This window comes from Glandiceps talaboti, chromosome 21, assembly GCF_964340395.1.
Source record: "Glandiceps talaboti chromosome 21, keGlaTala1.1, whole genome shotgun sequence".
Taxonomy (NCBI): Eukaryota; Metazoa; Hemichordata; class Enteropneusta; family Spengelidae; genus Glandiceps; species Glandiceps talaboti.
This window is the reverse complement of record NC_135569.1, coordinates 6,418,281-6,440,741: the sequence shown is the minus strand read 5'-3', so window position 1 is coordinate 6,440,741 and position 22,461 is coordinate 6,418,281. Positions and strand designations below refer to the sequence as shown.

The following is a 22,461-nucleotide window of genomic DNA, read 5'->3' as shown; positions in this document are numbered from 1 at the left end:
ATTTGACGGCATTGATATATCACTTGGCTGTATTGATATACAATTTGACAGTATTGATATATCATTTGACAATATTGATATATCATTTGACAACATTGATATATCACTTGGCTGTATTGATATACAATTTGACAGTATTGATATGTCATTTGACAATATTGATATATCATTTGACGGCATCGATGATCATTTGACAACATTGATATATCATTTCGCTGTATTGATATACAATTTGACAGTATTGATATATCATTTGGCTGTATTGATATACAATTTGACAGTATTGATATATCATTTGGCTGTATTGATATACAATTTGACAGTATTGATATATCATTTGACGGCATTGATATATCATTTGGCTGTATTGATATACAATTTGACAGTATTGATATATCATTTGACAATATTGATATACCATATGACAATATAGATATATAATTTGACAAACCGTACTGAAGGAATTCAATTTACTCGGGGTTTTTTTCAGAAAAAAAATCCACAAAAGATACTTTGACACTAAGAAAATTTACACATGTACAGATAAATAGAAGTAAAATCTCACTTTTTTTTATTAAAAAATGATTTAGGGTCGGTTGGGTTACCGGAAACATATAAAAAAAATTATTTGGCGCAATTGTAAAAACAGCGTATCGTAGAAATAATATAATTACTATAAAAAGCCACCGATATCATCAAGTTGTGGGTATACAATAGTTGAGTTTTGATCGTATCTTAACGGATTGTCAAGTTGCAATGGATCCGCCGTATAGCCTAGTTCCAATTTTGCTTTCCTATGACTCTGACGACGACAATGGTCTGTTTAGTTGGCAGTCTGCTCAACACAGTAGTAAGAAAAGGCGTTCACCATGTCACGAGAAAGCTAGCCGAGCAGCATACTCCGCGATCGGAGTTCTGCTTGGTTTAATCAGTGGCTCATCGTACGCTATCAGTTCCGTGTTCATAGTACTTCTGCAGAACATGGGAGTAACGCAATTTCAAGTCAAGTTCATCACTGGTTTCGTTGGTGCATTGACTGTTCTGCCGCTTATCTTCTATAAACGTGTAGATGTGCGACTTACTAGTTGGAAAGACCGAATTATATTATTAGGTAATGGGGCAATCGGAACGGTGTCATGCATAGCTTTGCTCTACGCTCTCCCCAACGCCCCTCTCGGAAACATAAACTCTTTGATACAAGGGTCTCTGTCGATCATAACTGCATTGTTGGCATGTATCTGTCTCAAAGAGGTGTGCAGCCTACCTGAAGTAGCAGCCTCGCTATTAAGCGTAACTGGTATTCTACTTATCACACGTCCAGAGTTTCTAGCACCGACACACTCCTCTCCAAGTAGAAGGGAAAGCATCGCATACATCCTTACACTTGTCTCCGTTGTTGGTATATCTGCGGGATACATCATCGGACGAGCTGTACGGGAACGAGTCCATGTTTTCGCCATCATGCTTTATAATAGTTCTGTTAATACTCTTCTGAATTTCGCGTTAATGTTCATCATAACTCCATCATCAAATTGGAATATTCCTTATCTTGGCTTCTTGTATTTGTTCGCTGTGTGTGCCGCTGGAGTTATAAGCACATGGGCGAGATACGAAAGTCTTCGAATGGAGTCAGCGGCTTCTGTAGCTCTACTGTCAAATATTCAACTTGTCATATCTTACCTGGCGGACATATTTATCTTTCACTATAACATTCATCCACTTGACTTTGTTGGAGCCGGGGTAGTTGTTCTCAGCTCCGTCATAGTGTCAATCTTTAGTTGCAAGAAGAAGCTCGACACGAGCAAGGAGAAAAGTAAGATCGATGAAGAACCCGGGGAAATGACCACTTTTACTCGTGAGGGTACAGGATATAGTTAACTTTCACTCCATATATTGGAGAGGTCTTAACGTTATAATGTTAAAATGTTATGATATTGGAATAATAATTACTACTGTCCACATTGTTAGTGTCATTCATGTTTTTGTCAACATTATTAGCTACATAATGTATTTCTGGAAACAAAACTCTAGTCTTATCTGATTGAGATTGCCTTGATTTTGAAATATTCGTACTGTAATCGTTTCTCATTAGACATTTCACTTAAAGCTGCAAAATATATTACTAATAATTTACTTATACTGGATAGTTCTTTAAGTATATAAACACTTATCTCCCAAGAGGTCCAGTGAGGGCCATCCCTCATGGGATTAGTGTCAATGCAGGAGGAAACTGGAGTACCGGGGAAACCTGCATTGTTTGGTAGAGTCAAACTGAAGGACGCTCTTCTTACTTACAGCATGGTAAATTTTAATCAAACCCTGCAGGGTTAGAACTCCGACCACAGTGGCAAGAGGCAAGCGGTTTTACCACTCGGCCTCTGACAACCAAGGCTTACTCGGCCAACGACAATCCAGTTACAGTTTTTTGTTTGTTTAATAGAAGTATTTCTCAATATTGTACACACCATGGGGTGTATTGAATTATCTATTGGTAAACATGTGTCTATAGCTATACACATAGCATGGTACTTATTCTAAAAATAAATTAACGCCTTTATCGAACAGAACACACTGAATTTGCACGCAAGGCGGCACTATTTTTACGAGGTGTGAAATTACACACGGCGATGATTTTGACTGACAGGGTAGGCTCAAGCTGGTGCATCGACATTGGACGTTTTAATTAACAGGTAATGAACTAAATCAAAGTAAATAAAATTGGATTTATCTATTCACCAGATATAAAAAGTATAACAAATATGTACATTTCAAAGATGTTATCAGGATAACCTGTTGAGGATCACAGAACTATTTTGATCTGAACTATAGTTAAGGTCTTGACCAGTACAAAGTAAATGTACAACTGTGTAACTTTACAATGAATAGCAAGAAAATAAAGAAAACTAAATGATAACAGCTGTAGTAAATAGACTAATTGATATGATATAATAATGATTGAAATAGTATTTACATGACGAAGAATGTTGATAGTAAGTTAAAACAGCTGACCTGTCGGTCAAATATTGACAGTAAAGGGGAAATTATTTTCTGGTTAATTGCAATGACCAATTACATACCATACACATTACATGGCACGTCTAACCGACACCCAGCTCCTGCCCTCAAACTAATATGTAATCAGAAATATTGCACGTTTGGCACAATTGGTTTCAATCTTTCTAACATATAGTATCTCTTGCGCTATTGTCACCGTTTCCCTAATCGTAACTTTACAACCTTTTTTGTCTTAGAAGAGATCTTCTGCGGACTCTTGAATATCTGACATACAAATATAACGTTATTATTTGAATGCTTTATGAATAGAACCGTACACATTATACTGGTGTTGCAAATGCAGTGTTACATCATAGTATGTATAGGTTCAGATGGTAATATGCTAATATTCGATTTGGAGAAGGCCCATTGCTTTATCCACATGCCAAATACTAAATCTATATCCATTCCCAGTCATGTAACCTACTGACTTGAATTGGTGCCAGGTGACTTTTTACGTTGTTTGCCACAAAGCCCGACAAAAAAATCTCAACACTCCATCTAGCTAGCATTTGAACATTCACATGAACTCTGAACATAACAAGTCTCACTGCTGAACTCGTAGGTAGATTAAATAAACTAAATATTGCTATACCTACGGATTTTTTAACTAGTGGACTAACTACTTTGGTAAAATGAGCAGACGTTAAAACCAAATGGTAGTATATTGAAATAGAAATATTGCGAATGGCCTTCGTAATACCATGCAAAGCCCAAGAATTGTCTATCTGTGCTCTGAATATACATCAATGTGATGATATCTAGACAAGATCGAACGAGACTGAATGAGAACATGTGGGTACTATTCTGTAAGTAAACCAGTACGAAGGTTTTCCATTTTGAAAGACTTCTTCCACAAGTGCAAATTAATGCAGAGCAAATCTAGTATTAGTCATTTTAACCATTTTTGCTTTATAGCAACTGATAGTGGACTAACCAGTATAAGATTTAACATTTCTCAAAATGCAACCATTGCTGAATAAGCATGTAATTCCGTTTTTGACAAATTCTATATTTACTTGGTTGATGTTATAACACTTTTTTCATGTTGGGTAGAAATTAAATGAATAGCAATTTGTATCCATTTGTGATGACATCCAAAACTTCTGATGGGGCACGGGATGACTCCCAAGATTGTATATTTTGCCGAAGCCTATATCTCAAACCGAATAATTGCTTGCAACCGTACTAGTGTTAACTTCGGGAGCTCTTTCCCCTTTGTCTATGTGGCATTCAATAGGCTTTGTTGACTATAAACAGACAATTCTGTTGACATTACTAATTGGTTTGAAACAAAATTCATCTTTACTGCATTCCTTTACACTTTAGGTTAGTATCTCCTATGCAAATTAGCATGCCTTTCAAACTACTGAAGCTTACATTATAAACGTACTTATCTTTGACACTCAGAGTCATTTGGTCCAGCTGGCACGACGTCTTGTCTAAATATTGCCGCGTCTACCATCTCTGGTATCCGCCTGTCTGTCGCAATCTGCTCCGAATTTGTATACTTGTTACGCCGAACATTGATAATTCTGTCTTCTCCGCATTTCTTGGTATTCAGCACGTTGCATTTTCTTCTCATCTCTGCTGTCGGTTGCTAGCTCATCTGGCTCATACTTTTGCACTACTGCCCAGCCGTATTCTGAACGGTCTGTCATTTTTATCAGTCTCGACAGTGTACTTGTTCTTTATATCATTTCCATACTTTCCTTCAGGTCTTCAGCCACCTGTTGGAGTATGACTTCAATGAGGTTGGCTTCAGCATTGTCCAATGTCGCTGCGAGTTTTATTTTTTGTACTTCGCTTGGTCGCTGTTCCTTTTTTTCTTGTAAATATGACCCCATTTTTTTTTCTTTTTCTCATTACCCGACCGACCCAAATTGTCAGCCCCAACATCAAAATAAACAATATTTTTATTTGGCCTGCCCTTAATATTTTGCGGAACAGCACCCTCTCTGGCAAGAATAAACAAGTGTCTGATCTACCGCCGCATGGTGGCGACGACACTTGTTCACGAAGTGATTTGTTTCATGTCGGAAGTTATTCAAGTAGTGGGGCTGAGAACATGCCAATTGTGTAGAGAAGCTGGGAAAGGGTTTGTTACCAGGAATCCAATAAAGGAAGATAGAGAGGAGGAAAAGGAGAGGCAGAGAAACGTGAAGATGATATTTGATGACTTTTTTTCCGACCGGCCAACCTGTAGTTGCCATGAAAACGTAATGAGAAACATTTGAAAAAATTAGGGTCACCCCAAGAGTGTCTCAGAATCCTTTATCCATTTGAAGCATTCTTGTAACACCTCTTCCTGCTGACCAATTTCTCTCTTCAGGGTGTATATCTCTTGGTTAACTTGCACTCATAGCTGTTCACAACTCTGACCTACTACCAGAGCCAAGGAGCAAGTCTTCCATTGAATGTGTCGAGGTCTGACTTTCTGACCTGTCTTTCTCAGCAAGTTGAACTTGTGTACCATTCTCCGAGTGAACCAAGAATTAACTATCGAATTTATCCTGCATTGTAGTACCCAAATGAACCAGATTTAAACTGAATGCCTCCAGTAACGACAAAACCATACATTTTTGTTCCTGCAAAGTTCTGAACTATTCCAATTATACATGATGCATCGCTCAATTGGAAATTGAATATATGAAACTATACATACTTAATATATTACCTTATCCCGATTGACATTTTTTTGTATCCCTATCAGACCATTGAACACTGTGGCTTACTTTAACACAGCGCATGTGGAAAAAGGTATCTACTCTTTCTACAAAAAGGTGAGGGGTCGGACATATGTTGTTCAGAGCAAATTGTACGATGACCCCTGATTTTCTTTCTTGATTTTAACTGAGAGTGGGTTGGCATTTTCACAGAGCAGCAGCAAAAGTTTAAACAGTTTATTTCCGAGGCACATTTCACGTAAGTGTTGGCCAGAAAACGGAGCAAATTATGTTTGGATTGTAATACCTGCTGCGTGAAATGATGTCCCTGGCATCCCCAGGTAATGTATATATCAATGAATTCCCGCCAGTAATCAGTAGACAGGATCAGTCAAATGGAAACATTTTACAAAAATTAGTTGCATGTAAGTAGGTTGAGCGATTCTCAGTATCCAAAATAAAATATTACTGCCTAGGCGCATCATAAAATTAATGAGCATTCAATTTCTTGTTCCACACCATAACTTCTGCTCCACATGCTTCACATGAATTACCATAGGCACTTGTGAGAATAAGTCGACCTTCATGTTCTATTTTGAAAGGAAGTAAAATGCTATTGCACGTAGCGAGAATTGCTATGTGAAATGGTAATCTAATTTAGGTTTGAACAATCAACTGCTAGACTAGGTCCTAAGTATGGAGAGTCAAGATCAACACAGGACAAAATTCTAGGCTAAATTCTACACTATTCTGTAAGAGACTTTGGTATGGCAGTCCCATTTTATGGAAGAACATTGTGGAGATATCGTCCTTTCCAGCTACAAAGGTAAAAGTCAACACAAATGTTTTCAGTAGCGTACAAGACATTCTAGTCTCTAAGATAGACTTTCATGCAACGCTATCAGGCTGGACTGTCGTCTGTATTATTCTAAGGGACTGTGCCTGCTAGCTAGATCAAAAGACTGGCCACGCATTTAACTTGTAATTAAAAGTTCAAATAGATGTCATTATGTAGATTAAAAACTAAACAGACAGAAGAGTTTCTGTTTCTGATGTTAAGAACGATTGCCGTTATCGTGATACTTGTTAATTGATAATACTTGATAAAATATCAGACTTTGGCTGGAAACTTATGTTTACTACTGACGTAAGATTAGGTGGCTGGTCTCATAAATCAGCACTGAAAGGCTACCATCATGGTCAGTTTGACACCTATTAGAACATAACGGTATTTGATTGGTTGCAACCCAATCTGGTTGGCTTGTGCAGGATATTGGGTAGATTAGTAGTTGTGGTTAAGATGCCTGATAGGGTTCAATATCTTACAGTCTAAAGACATTCCTGAAAAGTTTAAATAAAACAAGTAACACACGTGCTGTTCAGGTCACATCGTTATTATTTCATATCATGAAATACAGTTTACAATATGAATAACACACGACAAAAGACATAACTTTCCTAGAAAGTTTACTAAGATTTGCCATTTACCAAAACGCATCTAAATCACTGATGTCACGAGAAACGCATGATTCTTTTAGTAAGTATCAATAAAAATATAATATACATATCCATATCTATGTTCTAGTGAAAAAATAACTTTCACTGACAAGTTTTATGAAATCAGAGAAGAGACGATAGTGCTATATTGTACTTTTCTTTAAGTGTAATTTTTTCATGGTTCTAAGTTCTAGACTCAAATGTGTAGTTCAAAGGGGAATGCCACTCCATGAAATAAAAATACTTTGATAAACTTTGCGTTCTGAAGAGTCATTCCATGATTTCATCAGTCATGTTATTTTTGTTCAGTTGCCAAGAAATATCAAATTGAACATTGGTAGTCATGAATATTCCGTGCATATCTAATAAATATTCATGTCTGCTGAGACCTGTGATGCAATGGTGTATCACTGAAGGAGCAATAGGGGTGAAAGAGTTTGAATTTGGTGTTTTTTTGGCACCCAAGCAAAATTATGTGGCATGAAATCATGAAAAGATACTTTAGAACCCAAGTTCACGGCAATACCTTTCATGAAAACACTTTCTCTTGGAGTGGCTTTCCTGATTAACTTTGAGACCAATTTTACGAAAAGCTTTCAAAATATTGATGATTTCTTATATATTGCTGACACACTCTTCTTGATACTACTTCTCTACACATTAAAATGTTCAAGTGAATAAATACCTGAAACCAATGAAGAAATAGTGCAAGGAAATGTGTAAAGAAATTGACAAAAAACAATGCCACAAAAGTTGTAATTTTCACATAACATAAAAACATGCAGTGTCCGTTCACTAACCCTAGTAGTTGCACTTGATCACATAAACAAGTCCAAGTTACATGGGGACAGTTGGGAATATCTCCCAGATCAGGATAGAGGTTTATCCCAATTTAGATTTTTTTGTATCCCTATCAGGATAAAAGACCTTTGAACACTCTGACTTACATAACTATAACACATCGTATGTGAAAACCGGTATGTACTCTTTCTACTCTTAAAGACCTACAAAAAAAGCCAGGGGTTGGACATAGGTTGTCCAGAGCAATTTTTCAGTATGTGCATTTGAACAGTACTATTGTATCTGGAATAATTTTACCTGTTTATCCCAATTGGGGTAAACCAATGGTAAGTAGGTAGGTACCATGTAACCTAAAAATTGTTTATCATGATCGGAATGAATATGGAAGATACATTGTATATTTTTTATCCCAATATGGATAAATATTTATCCCGATCAGGGAATATTCCTGAATGAAAGGGTACAATATGGTTACATACCCACATGCATGCATACACTTGCATGCACACATGCACACACACACAGACACACAATGAATTCGTATTGAAAGCAAAGTGTACTTTTGTGGCTACTTACTCAATAACTGTCATAACTACCTTCTGTGCATGAGTTACTGAAGACTGAAAGTATTTCAAGAAGTCCTTAAAATGACTAAAAAAACTTTCAACATACATCGGGTACTCTGGACCTGGTTTCTTTGACCAGAAATAAAGCTGGTAACATCAAACAAGACCATCATAACTGGAACCAACAAAACAATTACACATGTGACTTACAGAAGTAAAACCACTTATAAAAGAGGTATAATGTTGGTTTCTATGGAAACACTACAACAACAAAATCAGACTAGTTCTGCCCTAGGTCCATAAATGGTTCTGTCCTTTGTCCATAAATGGTATGGTTGTCTTTTGTCCATACAAACAAAATGTATAGTGTATGGTTGTCTTTTTCCCATATGGTTTGGTTCTGTCCGATGTCCATATATGGCATGGTGTACAAGTATCTCTACCACCGTGGTTGCTGTTGAGACAGATAGCTACTGGGATGACCATGACGTGGACTTTGATAACCAGACTGTGAGACAGAAAAACAGAAACAGAAATTAAACAATATATTCAGTAGTCATCTCTATGTCTCTCTCTTCCCTACCTCCCCCTTTCTCTCTCTCCCCCTCCATCCCCCCTCTCTCTCTCTCTCTCTCTCTCTCTCTCTCTCTCTCTCTCTCTCTCTCTCTCTCTCTCTCTCTCTCTCTCTCTCTCTCTCTCTCTCTCTCTCTCTCTCTCTCTCTCCCCCCCCCCCCCTTTGGCAGTCAAAACAATACAATAATATACTAATACAGTACATGTATTGACATAACAGTATTACTTTCCTACACTTTCAGTAGTCTTATGATTTAGCTCTGAACAGGGTTACTCCCAAAATGTCAGAAATGTATAATTTTGTTGGGCCGTGATAATCTTACCGTACGTTCTTGACAATAATGGTTGTACTTACACTATGTTGCTGCTGTGGTGCTTGTTGGTGTTGAGAAGCTTGTTGATGTTGAGAGGCCTGCTGATGCTGAGATGTTGCAGGCTTCGGGTGATACATTGGTGAACTCGGTCGAGGAGGCCGACCAGCATAGCCAGTCACTATACTGGGCTGTAATCAGTAAAAATAAAAAATGTAAAATTTTTATGTTGGTCTGAGTAGTAATGCTAGCCACAGTGCAGTCACTATAATGGGCTGTTACTGGGCTGTAATCAGTAAAAATACAAAAGACAAAATGGTAATTTGGTCTGAGTAGTAGGCTACCATAGCCAGTCTGTAATCAGTAAAAATAACAAACACAAAAGTTTTAAATTGGTCTGCGTATTAGGCCAGGATAACCAGTTACTGTACTATGTCAGAATCCCATGGTCTCACAATGGATGGTAGGGCATACAGAACTTATTTTTGTAAGTGATACGGTGTATCCTGCAGCCATATTTTAATGAGCGATAGCAAGCAAAAATACAGCAGTCACCACATTGAGCAAAAATAACTATGCCCTACAGTCCAGTGGTTTTGACTATAAGTCATTCACACACACATCCACAGAAACAGACAATTTGCCATGCCTATAGCACAACTGAAGCTCAGTTTGGCTGCACTAATAATGTTACCAAAGAAATCATATCAAATGAACAAATCCTAGTCATACCTTGGTGCTCGCTTGTAAATGCATTTGTTGCTGAATGGGTTGCGACAACATACTTTGGTGAGACTGCTGGGCATGGATAGCTTGATGGTGACCCTGTGCTACTGGTCGTATATGCTGTTGTTGTTGTTGTTGTTGCTGCTGCTGCTGTTGTTGTTGTTGTTGTTGTTGTTGTGGTTGCTGCTGCTGTGGCTGTTGTTGCTGTTGCTGGGATTGCTGTGGCTGTTGCTGCTATTAAAGGGTTCACATGAGAAAATTAAGTTAGTTGTAGGGGTACATTCTATAATCCTTGCCATTTCGAATTAATATTCTTTCACAAAAGGCTTAGGTCAGATATATGTAGTTGAAGATGCAGAAGTTACTTGTTTTCGGCTTAATCTCTATAATGTGTGTAAAACGGTCTGGTCGCATTCCTAAAGGCCCATTTCAGAATAGGATTAAAATTTAGGTGTGAAAAACAGTTATCTGGAAGAGTTATAGAAAGGTTGGTCTAGAACAACAGAATAATCTGATGTAATTTGTATGTTAGGGATCCACTGATAAGATAACACTGGCCTATATGATTAATGATAAAGTATTTTAAGTCCTAAGTGCTTATTACCTTCAGTGAAAACACCACTAATATTCATTGTTCACCAATTACATATACATTTTTGCTAACTCTGATGAGTCAATGTGGCCCACAGCAAAAATTCCAATATGTGGAATAAGTTCACATTTGGTGTTTCTCTGAAAATGCATGTAATTGATTGGTGATGTAAAATCATGACTCCCCACTACCCAAAGTTTATGCACATGCCTGTATTTCCAGGAGTGATGTTTCTCTTTAATCAGAAGAATTTACCTATTTCCAATAACCCAGAAACTTGTGTGTGGTCATACTTTTTTCAAACTATTTAGTTTGTATAGCTCGATCGTGACAAGGCAAGTGACGGAGAGAGAGATATTGTAGTCATAATGTTGAGATTATTCAAAATGTGTTGTAATGACTCCAGATAAAAGTATATTGTACTTACCTGCTGTAACTTATAGTGGCCCTGTTCCTCTGTAAACCCTGATTGTTGGTTGGCATGCTCTAACTGCTGCTGCATGGACATATTAGGGGTGTGTTGCCCATGCTGTCCACTCTGTAGATACCCTATAATCAAGACACACATATGTATGTAGTACAATGTGATATCAACACAAACACCTCAAACAGTTTTTACAGGGGTGTCAATCCAAAGGGACACAGTCAGTATGGTAACTTTACCATTCTTGGGAGTTACTTTTATATTTACATACCAGTATACACCTTATTGACTGAGCCTTAACCCAACAAACAGGACCTACAACATGTAATTATAGACTCTGTTACTCTCTTGCATACAATCAATCTAATTAAAATTTGATGTAGAGTACACAGCATGATTTCTTTTGTGCTGTTACGTTTACTGTCATTTGTTCTTTTGTGAACGCTCGTTACATACATCTGACACAATACCATAGATTTTCTAGAACCCAATCTCATACTTACAAGTAGCAAACCGGAACCCATCTTACAATATAACACTAAACGTTCGAAATTGAAAGAAAAAGAACCACCAAACAATAATGATTACATCTTTGTCTGCGCTCCATGCTCATGCTCTATATGAAGAGAGCGCTCATCCATGTACCCGTATGTTTCAGCGCATTATGCATTTTCATTGGTTGAGTGAATTCACTCAGCACTCTCGTGTGGCTTGAGAAAACCTATGGTATTGTTTCAGATGTACAATGTATGTAACGAGCCATCACAAAAGAACAAACGACAGTAAAGGTAACAGTCAGAAAGATATCGGGCTGTGTACCCTACAGTGGATTATATTCAGATTAAAAAAAACACACTACAAATTTTATCGGATTCTTCCTTCTTTTCAATTCAGGTTAAAAAGACACCAACATCAAAATGACTGAATGACAGCTACATGTACACTTACGTTGCTGTTGCTGCTGTTGTTGTTGCTGCTGCTGTTGTTGTTGCTGCTGCTGCTGCTGCTGCTGCTGCTGCTGCTGAAGCTGGTAATTTTGGGCATACTTTTCTGGTATCTGTTGTTGTGGAACATAATGTCCAGCATATGTACTGAAGGCTGATTGGTTACTCTGGTATTTACTGGTTCCTGATTGGTTGGTTTGATAATTGCTATGCGTAGACTGTTGCTGAGCACCTGGATAACTCACATGTGATTGGCTGGTGTAATTATTACTGGATTTGCTGCTGCTATAGCTTCCATGACCTGAAATGATCAGAAACATAGTTGTAATAAAGCCTGAAAAAAAAGTATATCTAATACACATAATTCTGGTTTTCAGAAAGATAAATTAATTCATGGTTTGGTCACAGGGTGTGCTATTTGCAAAATTGTTTTTGAAGACAGAATTGGAGGCCAGAATAGTATTGGAGTATAAAATCTACAGACACTCACTCGTCTTGTGTGTTGTTTTTGATGTACTGTTCAATTGGCACTGACATGTACCAATGATCAAAACATATCTCATCAAACCTATAATTATATTTGAGAACATACATATGATGAGCAGCTATCAATTTGCCACAAATTTGGGATGGACAAGACCTTACATATAAAGTAAATTATGATATGATCTTGTACAGCGCCCTCAGTGGCAAGGGTTGAACACACTGACACCTTTTTCATACACATGTACATCATGTGTATTTGATATGCCATCAACAGTTTATACCTTTACAAGAGGTAAAAGTGTGAATTTAAGATGTCAATGTTTGTGAGGGATACTTATCTATGGATTTAACTATCTAAATGCAGTGACCATTTCTATAGTGTATGCTCCTTTATTACCCAATAAACCCTATACTAAGTTGTATGGAATTTTGACCAAATTACAATGACACCTTCTATTGCAAGATTAGAAAAACTAACATGCACATGTACACATACACACACTTCACCATGTCGTAAGCACAACTGAAAATCTCAGTTCAGTTGTGTCAAAAAATCCCCACATTTTGGCATAAATTACAAATTCCTAACTTGGATTTTTTTGTGTACAAATACCTCCTGATAGAAAGAGGATTAGTATCAAAGCTGAGAGTGGCAAGTTGGGCAACACGACGTACCTTGTTGGTAGTTAGTTTGGTTGTGGTGTTGTCCACTATGGTAGGAACTGTGTCCTGCCTGATGACTGGGATAGTTGCCATGGTGCTGGTTTTGTGAGTAAGGTACCTGACTGTTTGCTCGCTGTGAAGGATAGAGTTGAACTACTGGTGGTGATGGACTTCTTGGTCTTTTTACGCCAGCCTGAGGTAGACAAAAACATAGTTACTAACCCTTCATCTATTGTTCAAAAGTATTGTACATGTACAGTGTTTTTTCTAAGTCTGGGAACCCTGGGAACCCTAGTAACACAGGAGAGATATCTGATAAAATTTTCAAAGGTTTCAACACCATGTACCATAATTTTGGTGGTGTACCTCGATAAAATACCCGGGGAACTGACGTAGATATGAGCTGTACTTACCACCTTTAACAAAAACACTGATGCATAATGAACACTTTATGGTAGAACATGCTGCTGGAACCAAATTTCACTGAAAATGAAAGTTCTTGAAACCTCTCCAAACCATGCCATACAAAAGTCCTGGTTCTTTTGAAATAGTGTATAGTTGGAGTTTATTGTCTTGTTTTCAAGGAAATCAAATCATGCCATGTAAAATATGCTTGATGGCGATATCATATGTATGTATGTAAGCTATGTAAAATATGCCTGATGACAATATGTATGTAAGCCATGTAAAATATGCCTGATGACAATATGTATGTAAGCCATGTAAGATATACCTGATGGCGATATGTACATTTATGTAAGCCATGTAAAATATGCCTGATGGCGATATGTATGTAAAGCCATGTAAATATGCCTGATGGCGATATATATGTATGCCTTTTAAATTATGCCTGATCGCAATATGTATGTAAGCCATGTAAAATATGCCTGATGGCGACATGTATGTACAAATGTAAGCCATGTAAAATGTGCGATAGGTATGTTGGTCATGTAAAACACGTGGTCACCATACATATAGAAGCTATCAACATCGGAGTAGCCATGCATGATGACAAACTAACCAGAAATTTCCAATCAGTGTTAAAACAGATAACACATTAATTTTTGATGAAGCACACACGCTGAAAGGATAACATGGAGGTAAAACGATGAAAGCATGCTTTTAGACAGCTATCCATTATTCATATCAACTCTCTCCCTGATTGCTATGCCTCTAGCATATTTTTTGTCAAATAGTGGACGGTAAAGGATATGAACAAGAAAACAAATATGTCCAGAACGCAGTCATAATCATAGTATATTTTCTGAACTTTAAGAATCTTTCTAATGAATAGAAGTCTGGTCAAATATCAGAAACACAAGGCAATTTGTAGCACTGCCTATCTATCTCTGCAATTTTCGGCAGGAATACTGATAAAATGCTTGTGGGAAGAGAGCCAATCTCACCTATTCATGTCATAGCAACCAGACTGTACACATCAAATATACCGAGTCTGTGATCTGCACTACACTACTTACATGTACTCCCTGTGATGGGGGTGTCTGTGGTCTGTACATAGGAGTTTTCGGGGAATCTCCCAACAGTCCAGGTCTTCCTGCCATGTGACCTGCAATAATAGATAGCGAGTTAGTCTTGGTTACCCAAACTCTGAGGGCGCTGTGCAAGGGGCTACACCTGCCTAGCGAAAGTCTAAGGGGTAACCGAGACAAATAGCTAGTACGTTACACACAAAAACCAACAAAAGTGCAATCCTCACTTACAACTTGCCTGTCATCTGTTTCAGACAGTGAAGGGCAAAATATAACTTAGTAATCTTTTATTTGGAAACAGAAATAATGAAAAATACTGGCAATTTGCAGACCTTGTCCGATGTGTTACAAGTTGTACTATGGTCTGAATGTCAATTTTTCTGTTTCTGCTTAGGCCAATGTCCTCATTAAAAACAATTATGCTCAATTTTAGAATAGGTGGGGTAGGTAGATTTTTTATATATGTATATATATATATATATATATCTTTTTCATATATTTTTTTCATATAGTTCAGGTAGTTATGTTTACCGTTGTTTTCCATATGGTCTCTGTGTTATTGGTTTCTTCCTATCAGATGTACAGCCATTACAGATTGGAAGAACAGTTATATAATTGTCTTTTTAAGTTGAAATCAGTTTCCGCATACACTATTTCTGGCAAGACTTCACAATTTTCGTGATTTTATGATTTTCTCTCGAATATGTAAAAAAAAGTTTAGGGTCGGCAGTGGGGGTCAAGTAACCGGAACCAAACAATGTTTTTCATTAGGCCTAAAGAGTATTTAAGAAAATAGAATGTATATATCTTACCAGGTATCATCATTGGTGGTCCAGCCATTGCCATAGTAGGATGATACTGTGGATGACCCATTGAGTGTATAAATTCACGTTCACGCTCACTGCAACAACAACAACAATCACAATTCACAGTAAATATGGCATCAAATACACGTTCTTGTTCCTCAATGATTTCTTGAAATTGAAAGTACACTAGCTGCAACTGTAACGACTTTTTGAAACTATTTTGTTAGATATAATGAAGTAATTGTACTATTGTACACCCTGCATAGAACTGCATTACCTATGAATAAACATATTGTGTAGCAGTACATATAGTACGATGCAATATATCCAATCAAATTGATTTTTGGGTCCGCACCAAAAAATCAACAACCAAATGATTAAGCATTTCATCTTATCACTGTAGACAAAATATACCTCTTATTAACATATACAATGTCTAAATATTGGGATTTTAACAATTTTGAGTGAATATATTATGGTTTTTGGTCAAAAATTTAACACTCAAGTTACTTACAGCTAATGCAGGTTTAAGAACAGAAATCAATAGAATAATGATAAATTCTTATGGGATCATTTCCTTCTGGTATTAATGATGGACTTGGTTCCTGTAAACTGTCCTTGGTCCTCACCAGAATTTTATTTTGTCCCTAGACATATTTTTTTTCTCTCTTTCATTTCTATATATTTATTCAATATCTGTATAATCTGTATAAGTTCTGGTGAAATAAATTTCAATTCAATTCAATTGAGCTTTACATACTCATGAACAATTCAGGACAAGGCAAAAATAAAATAAAATTGTGCATTCATGACAACATGGCCTCAGAAAATAGGGTAGGTAGGTTAGAAGTTTATTATATTTTATGTTTTTTTTTATCTTTACATGTTAATTGTTTTTTATTTTTGGAAAATATTGCTCCCCCCCCCCCCCCCCAAATAAAACAATGAAATGTTGGTCAGCATACCCCTTTTGATATAGTTTGATCAAATATGTACAGACAATGCCGGGGGAAGAAAACAGACTTGCAGGAAGGTCGGGAAGACAAAGAAACTTTTGTTATGTTTAATAAAAGTTAAGGTCGGCAGGTTATATCTAATATTAGAGAGAAAGATTCAGCAAAAAGCCTCTGGGAACTGCTCAGCCTCGCAACAAAAACACACAGTATGAAGAAATAATCACTGTGGATAGATACAAGTAAGAGAACCACTGGATTACTCGAATCTCAATCAAATTCAAAGCTCATCTCTCTGAAGAAAACAATATGTTCTGAGTTCTCGAAAATGGCAATTTTTTAGGGCAAAATTCTGTTTGTTTTATGTGATTCCATTTTTTTGTTTTCCATCATGTCAATTTCGTAATAATGACTGTTACGACTGATACGGATTCTTAGTGAATTGGGATGTAACTTATCCAGATGTTATGTATACACTGTATCATGTTACTAGAACTGAGAATGAAGAACAAATATCATACCCATTATAGATGACTCTAAATAATTGCTTTTTGCAACCCTATCTTCCCTGCAATCTCAACTAATCTTCTTGGAAATTACTAGCATAGGAAATGTAACTGTGGGACAAGCTAGAATAGATGTAATATGGAAAACTAACTGTAGACAAGTTAAGACAGACACAAACTTAAAACTACTAAGGACATCTTACTCTACATAGACAAACTACGTTCAACACACAACAAAAACATACACTTCACCTCTACGATAATAAACTCATCACTTACCTCTGTTCTTTCACTTTTTGTCGCCTTCGATTTTCATCTTCATTCAAAACTTTTTTTAATTGAAGAAAGAGCTCGTGCTTTTCTCTTGTTAACTCTTTCAGTTTGGACTCCAACTTCTTAATCTAGAGAATGTCATACACATATTAATGTACTGAAATGTGTGTGGATGGATGACATGAAAGCATGCAAAGTAAATTAAGCAAAATTATTCAGCAAAGTTCCGAAATTTGATACGGAAAGAGTTTTGTTCTGTCAGATTGTTAAATCAATGCCAAGATGTAGTTGTGTATTTGTGTATATAGTGTTTTTGCTAAGGTTTGGGAACCCCGGTAACAGAAAGGGGGAAAGAGGTAAAACTGGTAGTGCTTCCCATGCAATGTATCATAGTTTAGGTGGGGAACCCCGGTAAAATGATGTGGGAACCCCGGTAGATTTTACCTACTTACCGCCCTTAAATAAAACACTGCTATCTTGTCTTTATTTTTACTCGTTTTTTTCAGAGTTTTTGTGTATACTGTTTTTATCTATTCAATTGTGAACTGTAAATTATGTACCCTTTGATGACTAATAATAAATAAATAAACCAGAGAGGACATTTCATGATTTTACATCACCTGCTTTACATGCAATTGCTGAGAAACACAGTTAAAACTTGTACTTATTACATTGAAATCAGACAATCACAAATATTCATGTTCTGCCATTATTCATGTTCCGACACTAACAAGAAAATGAACTATACAATACATTGTATTTTACCCAAAACTCTCCCTGATTGGTATGCTTGGAGGTTCCTTATTTTATAACTTTTTCAATAACCCATTTCATGATAATTATGTAATATGTAACAAAAGTGCCCTTGGCAATCAACAATAAAGTTATAAATACATGTATTGCATAAAAATATACTAACAACTAAATTAAATATCTACTTTGAATAAAACACTTTTCAATGTCAAAATATCACTAACTTGGGTAGTCAGTTTGTTTGAAGAATTTTAATGTGTACATTTCTTTGTTATACCTATTCGGAGTAATCTATATCTATGGCCGAGTCATAACAGGTGCATATATCTTCCTTAGTTTCGTTGCAAATATTTTCCATATCTTTCAAGAAAATCTGTTGACAAAGTTTCGGCTAGAACTGCTATATCCTTCTACGATAAATCTTTGATACCAGAACTGCTAAAAATGGGTTGTCAGAAACTCATCAGTGGCAATTCTACGATTCGCAAATGTCAAAAATGTTTTCACAAACCCCTATACACAGGTGAGATTTGTCTGACTTCAAGGAGATGATGTCCGACAGAAAAACAGAGAGTTGTGAGTAAAATATTGTATAGTGCAAAGTGTGCCCATTACGTGGTCATTCAATAGGGAACTTGCAACCCAGACTGAGCATGCTGAGATGCAAAGGACTATGGGATTATCTGACGTTATCGTATTACCTAATCTGGAGCTACTGATAAAATAAACCTCCCACAATGGTCAGGGTGACTATGAATTGATCATTTGTGGTTACAAACAATGTAACAATATTGTTCATAATCAGGCCTCGAAATTCGTTTTTTTTCCCACCTGCCCATTCAAAATTTTACCTGCCCAAATCACCTTTCACTAATTTTGTTACTAGTCCTTTAGATCAAGTCTTCTACGGTAAGTACCACTATTGAGCCACCTGTCTAATGCCCTGATCGCAACATAGCCTCACTCTCTGGCCCATCCAATACAGTACAATACAATACGTAGTAACGCATCTAATGAGTCGATACTCAGTGAACTGCGCCAATCGTTCTCTTCTCTTTTCAACCATTTATATTCTTTCTCCCATTCTTCACGGAATTTTCGCTTTCTTTTCCTTTCATCCTGCTTCCAAAACGTTGTCGATTTGCTATCTCCGTCATCATCTTTGTGTGACTTTTCAGTCTCTTTCGATGTACTTGGTATTGCCACTAAATTATCACTCTCCATACGCAACTTCCCAGCTTTCTCGCCGTCACCACCCTCACTTTCTTTTCTTTCTTGCTTCTTCTTCTTTTCATTTGGAGTATCATTGTTTGAAGACTTCGTAAATCCAAACTTTAATAAGCTCATGTTTATTCAACAGCTTTCATTTAATAGTATAAGTAACGTTACTTCGAGGTCAGGGCCCGCTGAGGTAAATACTACTTCATGAACACATGACATGGCTGGTCACATGAGTGAAACACATGGTTGCTATTGATATGCAAATCAAACCAATACGTGCCTATGACGCGAATGTCCATATATGGAGAGGTTGAAAGGTCATTGCATTCTGGCATTAGGCAATGCGGAAATGAAGAAACTTAGGTTTGACCGAAACAAGCTAAGTTACAAGAGACAAATCGACAAAAAATAAAACCCCAAAACGATTGCGGTAACAATTATTGACCAAATTAGAATAAGCAGTTTATAATAAAGTATTCCAAAAAAAAGCGCCGGCCCAACTGGGCAGGTGTGCATAAATTTTACCGGCCCAGCACCACTTTTCACCTGCCCAGGGCCGCTGGGCCGGCGGGAATTTCGAGCCCTGAATAATACTAATTGATTAGCATATATTATCATGTTTCCCATGATGCAACATTCAACATGGAGGGTTTGCAAGTTCCCTATTCACAAAACAATAAACGAGGATAACTTTCAACTTTGTGGTTCTAAATTTTAGGCAATCCCATATAATGTACATGTATGTGATGTAAAATCATGAAATGACGTTCCAGTATACAAAGTTTATGAAGTGATGTTCCACTTCAACATCACTTACTTGTTCTCTGGTTTCTTCTAAATTCAAAGATTCAGCCTCTGCTTTCTTCCTCTGTCTCTCTTTCTCTTCTCTTTTCCTCTCTATTGCTTTATCAGCTTCTTCTTCCTCTGAAGATAATAAACCAATTACACATCCTTATTTGGAGGTGGGCTAATTTGCATAGTGATTTACATAACAATATCTTAATTTACATAACATTTTGCATAATTATGAGCCTACATTGTATAATATTAATGTCTTCAACATAGAAATATACATGTACTCTGACATGTTTATATTTTATCACAAACACACATGGATATTTTCTTTTCATGTGAAAGTATAATATTGACATCAAAAGATTACTGAAATTCTTCGGATATTAGAACACTTTTGAAACCTGTCAACCAGGCAGCCTGGGTGGCAAGGATGGCATTATCACTGTGCTTTCTCTTTGTGGGGGAGAACACTATTATTAATGCTGGCATCTCCATGTCTATTGTGTACTTGCATGAGCAATTTACACACATGCAAAAATATAGTTTTTCTGCCCACTGCTATACATGTACGCCACAGAAATGATGTTTCTACTTCTAACAGGAAGTGTTTATTTCTTTGTGAAGTATATATATTCTTCAATGAATGAAATCTCATTGTATTGCAATCAAACACTAGTCTACATGTAGGTACAACATGGACTGCTGTTGTTATGTCTAGACAGTAAATATATTAATAACACATGGTCACAAAACAGAGTTAGCTTGATTTCCCATTCAAGTTACTATGTGTGGAGAATGTTTTCCCATCCCATGTTTCTATCAAAGCTCATGGAAAACAATGGCTAAATTGTGTTATATAGTACATTTACACTTTCTATATTACAATCATGGTGAGCAGTCACTACATGTAGCCATGACTGGACTTTAAGTGGTACCAAGCGACTTCTTATTATCACTTTTAATATGTACAGTCTGCTGTAATTTTATATTACACTGAGCATAGCCCTCCTCAGTGAAATGCCATGTATATTACATAATGAAAGAAGATGAGTACATTACATTATGTGCATGCGTGTGTACACACACACACACACACATATATATATTTATAATATACCTAGTGATAATGCTGTGCCATGATTCGCTAGAATCAGTCACGTGATAGGAAAATAGAATGACTACTTCCCTTGGGGAAATAGTCCCATCAATTTTTACATGGTCACGTGACCACCGCGCGTTCACAGCAGGTCAAAATGGCAGCTTCTGACGATGTCGTCTGCCACCGCGAGTTCACAGCATGAGGTATATTATAAAACACATATTGCCTGGCCTATATTCGGGCTATAGCACCCGTTCATTACCCCCTCGTGACTGTGAGTTACCAGAATCACATGCTATTTCCCTCGGCCTTTGGCCTCGGGAAATAGCATGTGATTCTGGTAACTCACAGTCCCTCGGGTGTAATAAACGGGTGCTATAGCCCTCATGGCCAGGCAATATGTGTTCAATATATATTATATATATGTTGATTAACTTAGAAACTGTTATTACATTACCAATGATGTATTTCTCGTCTGGCTATTTATTACGAAACTTAAGGTAACAATAACATTTGCATTTTAAGATTACAGCCATATCACAGATTACCTAATAATTGCATATGTCTAAGTGACATATTAGAACATAAATTCAATCATTAAACCCTAAATTTTGTGAAGGTATATTATTCAATGTTTAAAATATATTTCATTCACTTACCTTGGCGTTTCCGTTCTCGCTCTTTCAAAATGTGATGTTTTAAGGCCGCAGCCATAGCGTGGGTCATTTTAGGCCTTTCCAACAGAGCTGGCATTGTGGTCAACACACACCCTCTGAAGCCTCAAAAGACCTACAAAACAGTATTAAAACGGTGTGATGTTTACAGTAAGCCTCCAGTGGCGAACAGTCATCAATCTCGATTTCTTTCGGTGCCTCCCTTATTCACAAATTCTAGTAAAATCTCCCGATTTTTTCATTCACTACTGAACACTGACTGACACAGCAAAATACACGGTGTTATATTGAACACAAATAGTCAACTATAATAGCCAGTGGTGCAAAAAAATGGTTAAGAAAACTACTTACCAGAAATGAAGCCAAACGCAAGACAAAACGTCTATTACTGTGCAGGTCAACATGCTATTTCCGCCATGTTGGATTTGACCACACAGTTGACCTTTTGTGTCGTTGAATCTCGGGATATATCGTTGATTTCCGGAACTTGTTTTTTATGATATTATTGATTATGCTTTTAAATGGTTATATTTTGACTAATATTTTGTATTTATATTCTATTAACGTATATATAGAATATAAATATAT

The 22,461-nt window shown here is 36.8% G+C and overlaps 2 protein-coding genes across 2 annotated transcripts; one reads left to right on the top strand and one right to left on the bottom strand.

Moving 5' to 3' along the window:
• Positions 1–756: 756 nt before the first annotated feature.
• On the top strand, positions 757–1,878 carry LOC144451773 (solute carrier family 35 member G1-like). Its single transcript, XM_078142677.1, has one exon. It carries the CDS (start codon positions 757–759, stop codon positions 1,876–1,878), a length of 1,122 nt encoding a protein of 373 aa, XP_077998803.1.
• Positions 1,879–7,108: 5,230 nt separating this feature from the next.
• Positions 7,109–22,303, bottom strand: LOC144451339 (uncharacterized). Its single transcript, XM_078142151.1, has 12 exons — positions 22,225–22,303; positions 21,859–21,988; positions 20,123–20,229; positions 17,338–17,459; positions 15,606–15,694; positions 14,782–14,870; positions 13,316–13,496; positions 12,219–12,455; positions 11,214–11,335; positions 10,201–10,377; positions 9,513–9,659; positions 7,109–9,092 (listed from the first exon to the last, which is right to left on the bottom strand). The coding sequence occupies exons 2-12, from the start codon at positions 21,950–21,952 to the stop codon at positions 9,024–9,026; spliced, it is 1,434 nt and encodes a 477-aa protein (XP_077998277.1). The 5' UTR covers positions 21,953–21,988; positions 22,225–22,303; the 3' UTR covers positions 7,109–9,023.
• Positions 22,304–22,461: the final 158 nt, after the last annotated feature.

What these genes read in the sequence shown, in the direction of transcription:
- LOC144451773 (XM_078142677.1), top strand. Translation starts at nt 757, where the DNA reads ATGGATCCGCCGTATAGCCTAGTTCCAATTTTGCTTTCCTATGACTCT.
- LOC144451339 (XM_078142151.1), bottom strand. Translation starts at nt 21,952, where the DNA reads ATGCCAGCTCTGTTGGAAAGGCCTAAAATGACCCACGCTATGGCTGCG. An exon ending in GCCACTATAAGTTACAGCAG is followed by an intron (nt 10,378 to 11,213) that starts GTAAGTACAATA and finishes CCACAGCAGCAG; the next exon opens with CAACCACAACAACAACAACA. An exon ending in ATTTACAAGCGAGCACCAAG is followed by an intron (nt 9,660 to 10,200) that starts GTATGACTAGGA and finishes TACTGATTACAG; the next exon opens with CCCAGTATAGTGACTGGCTA.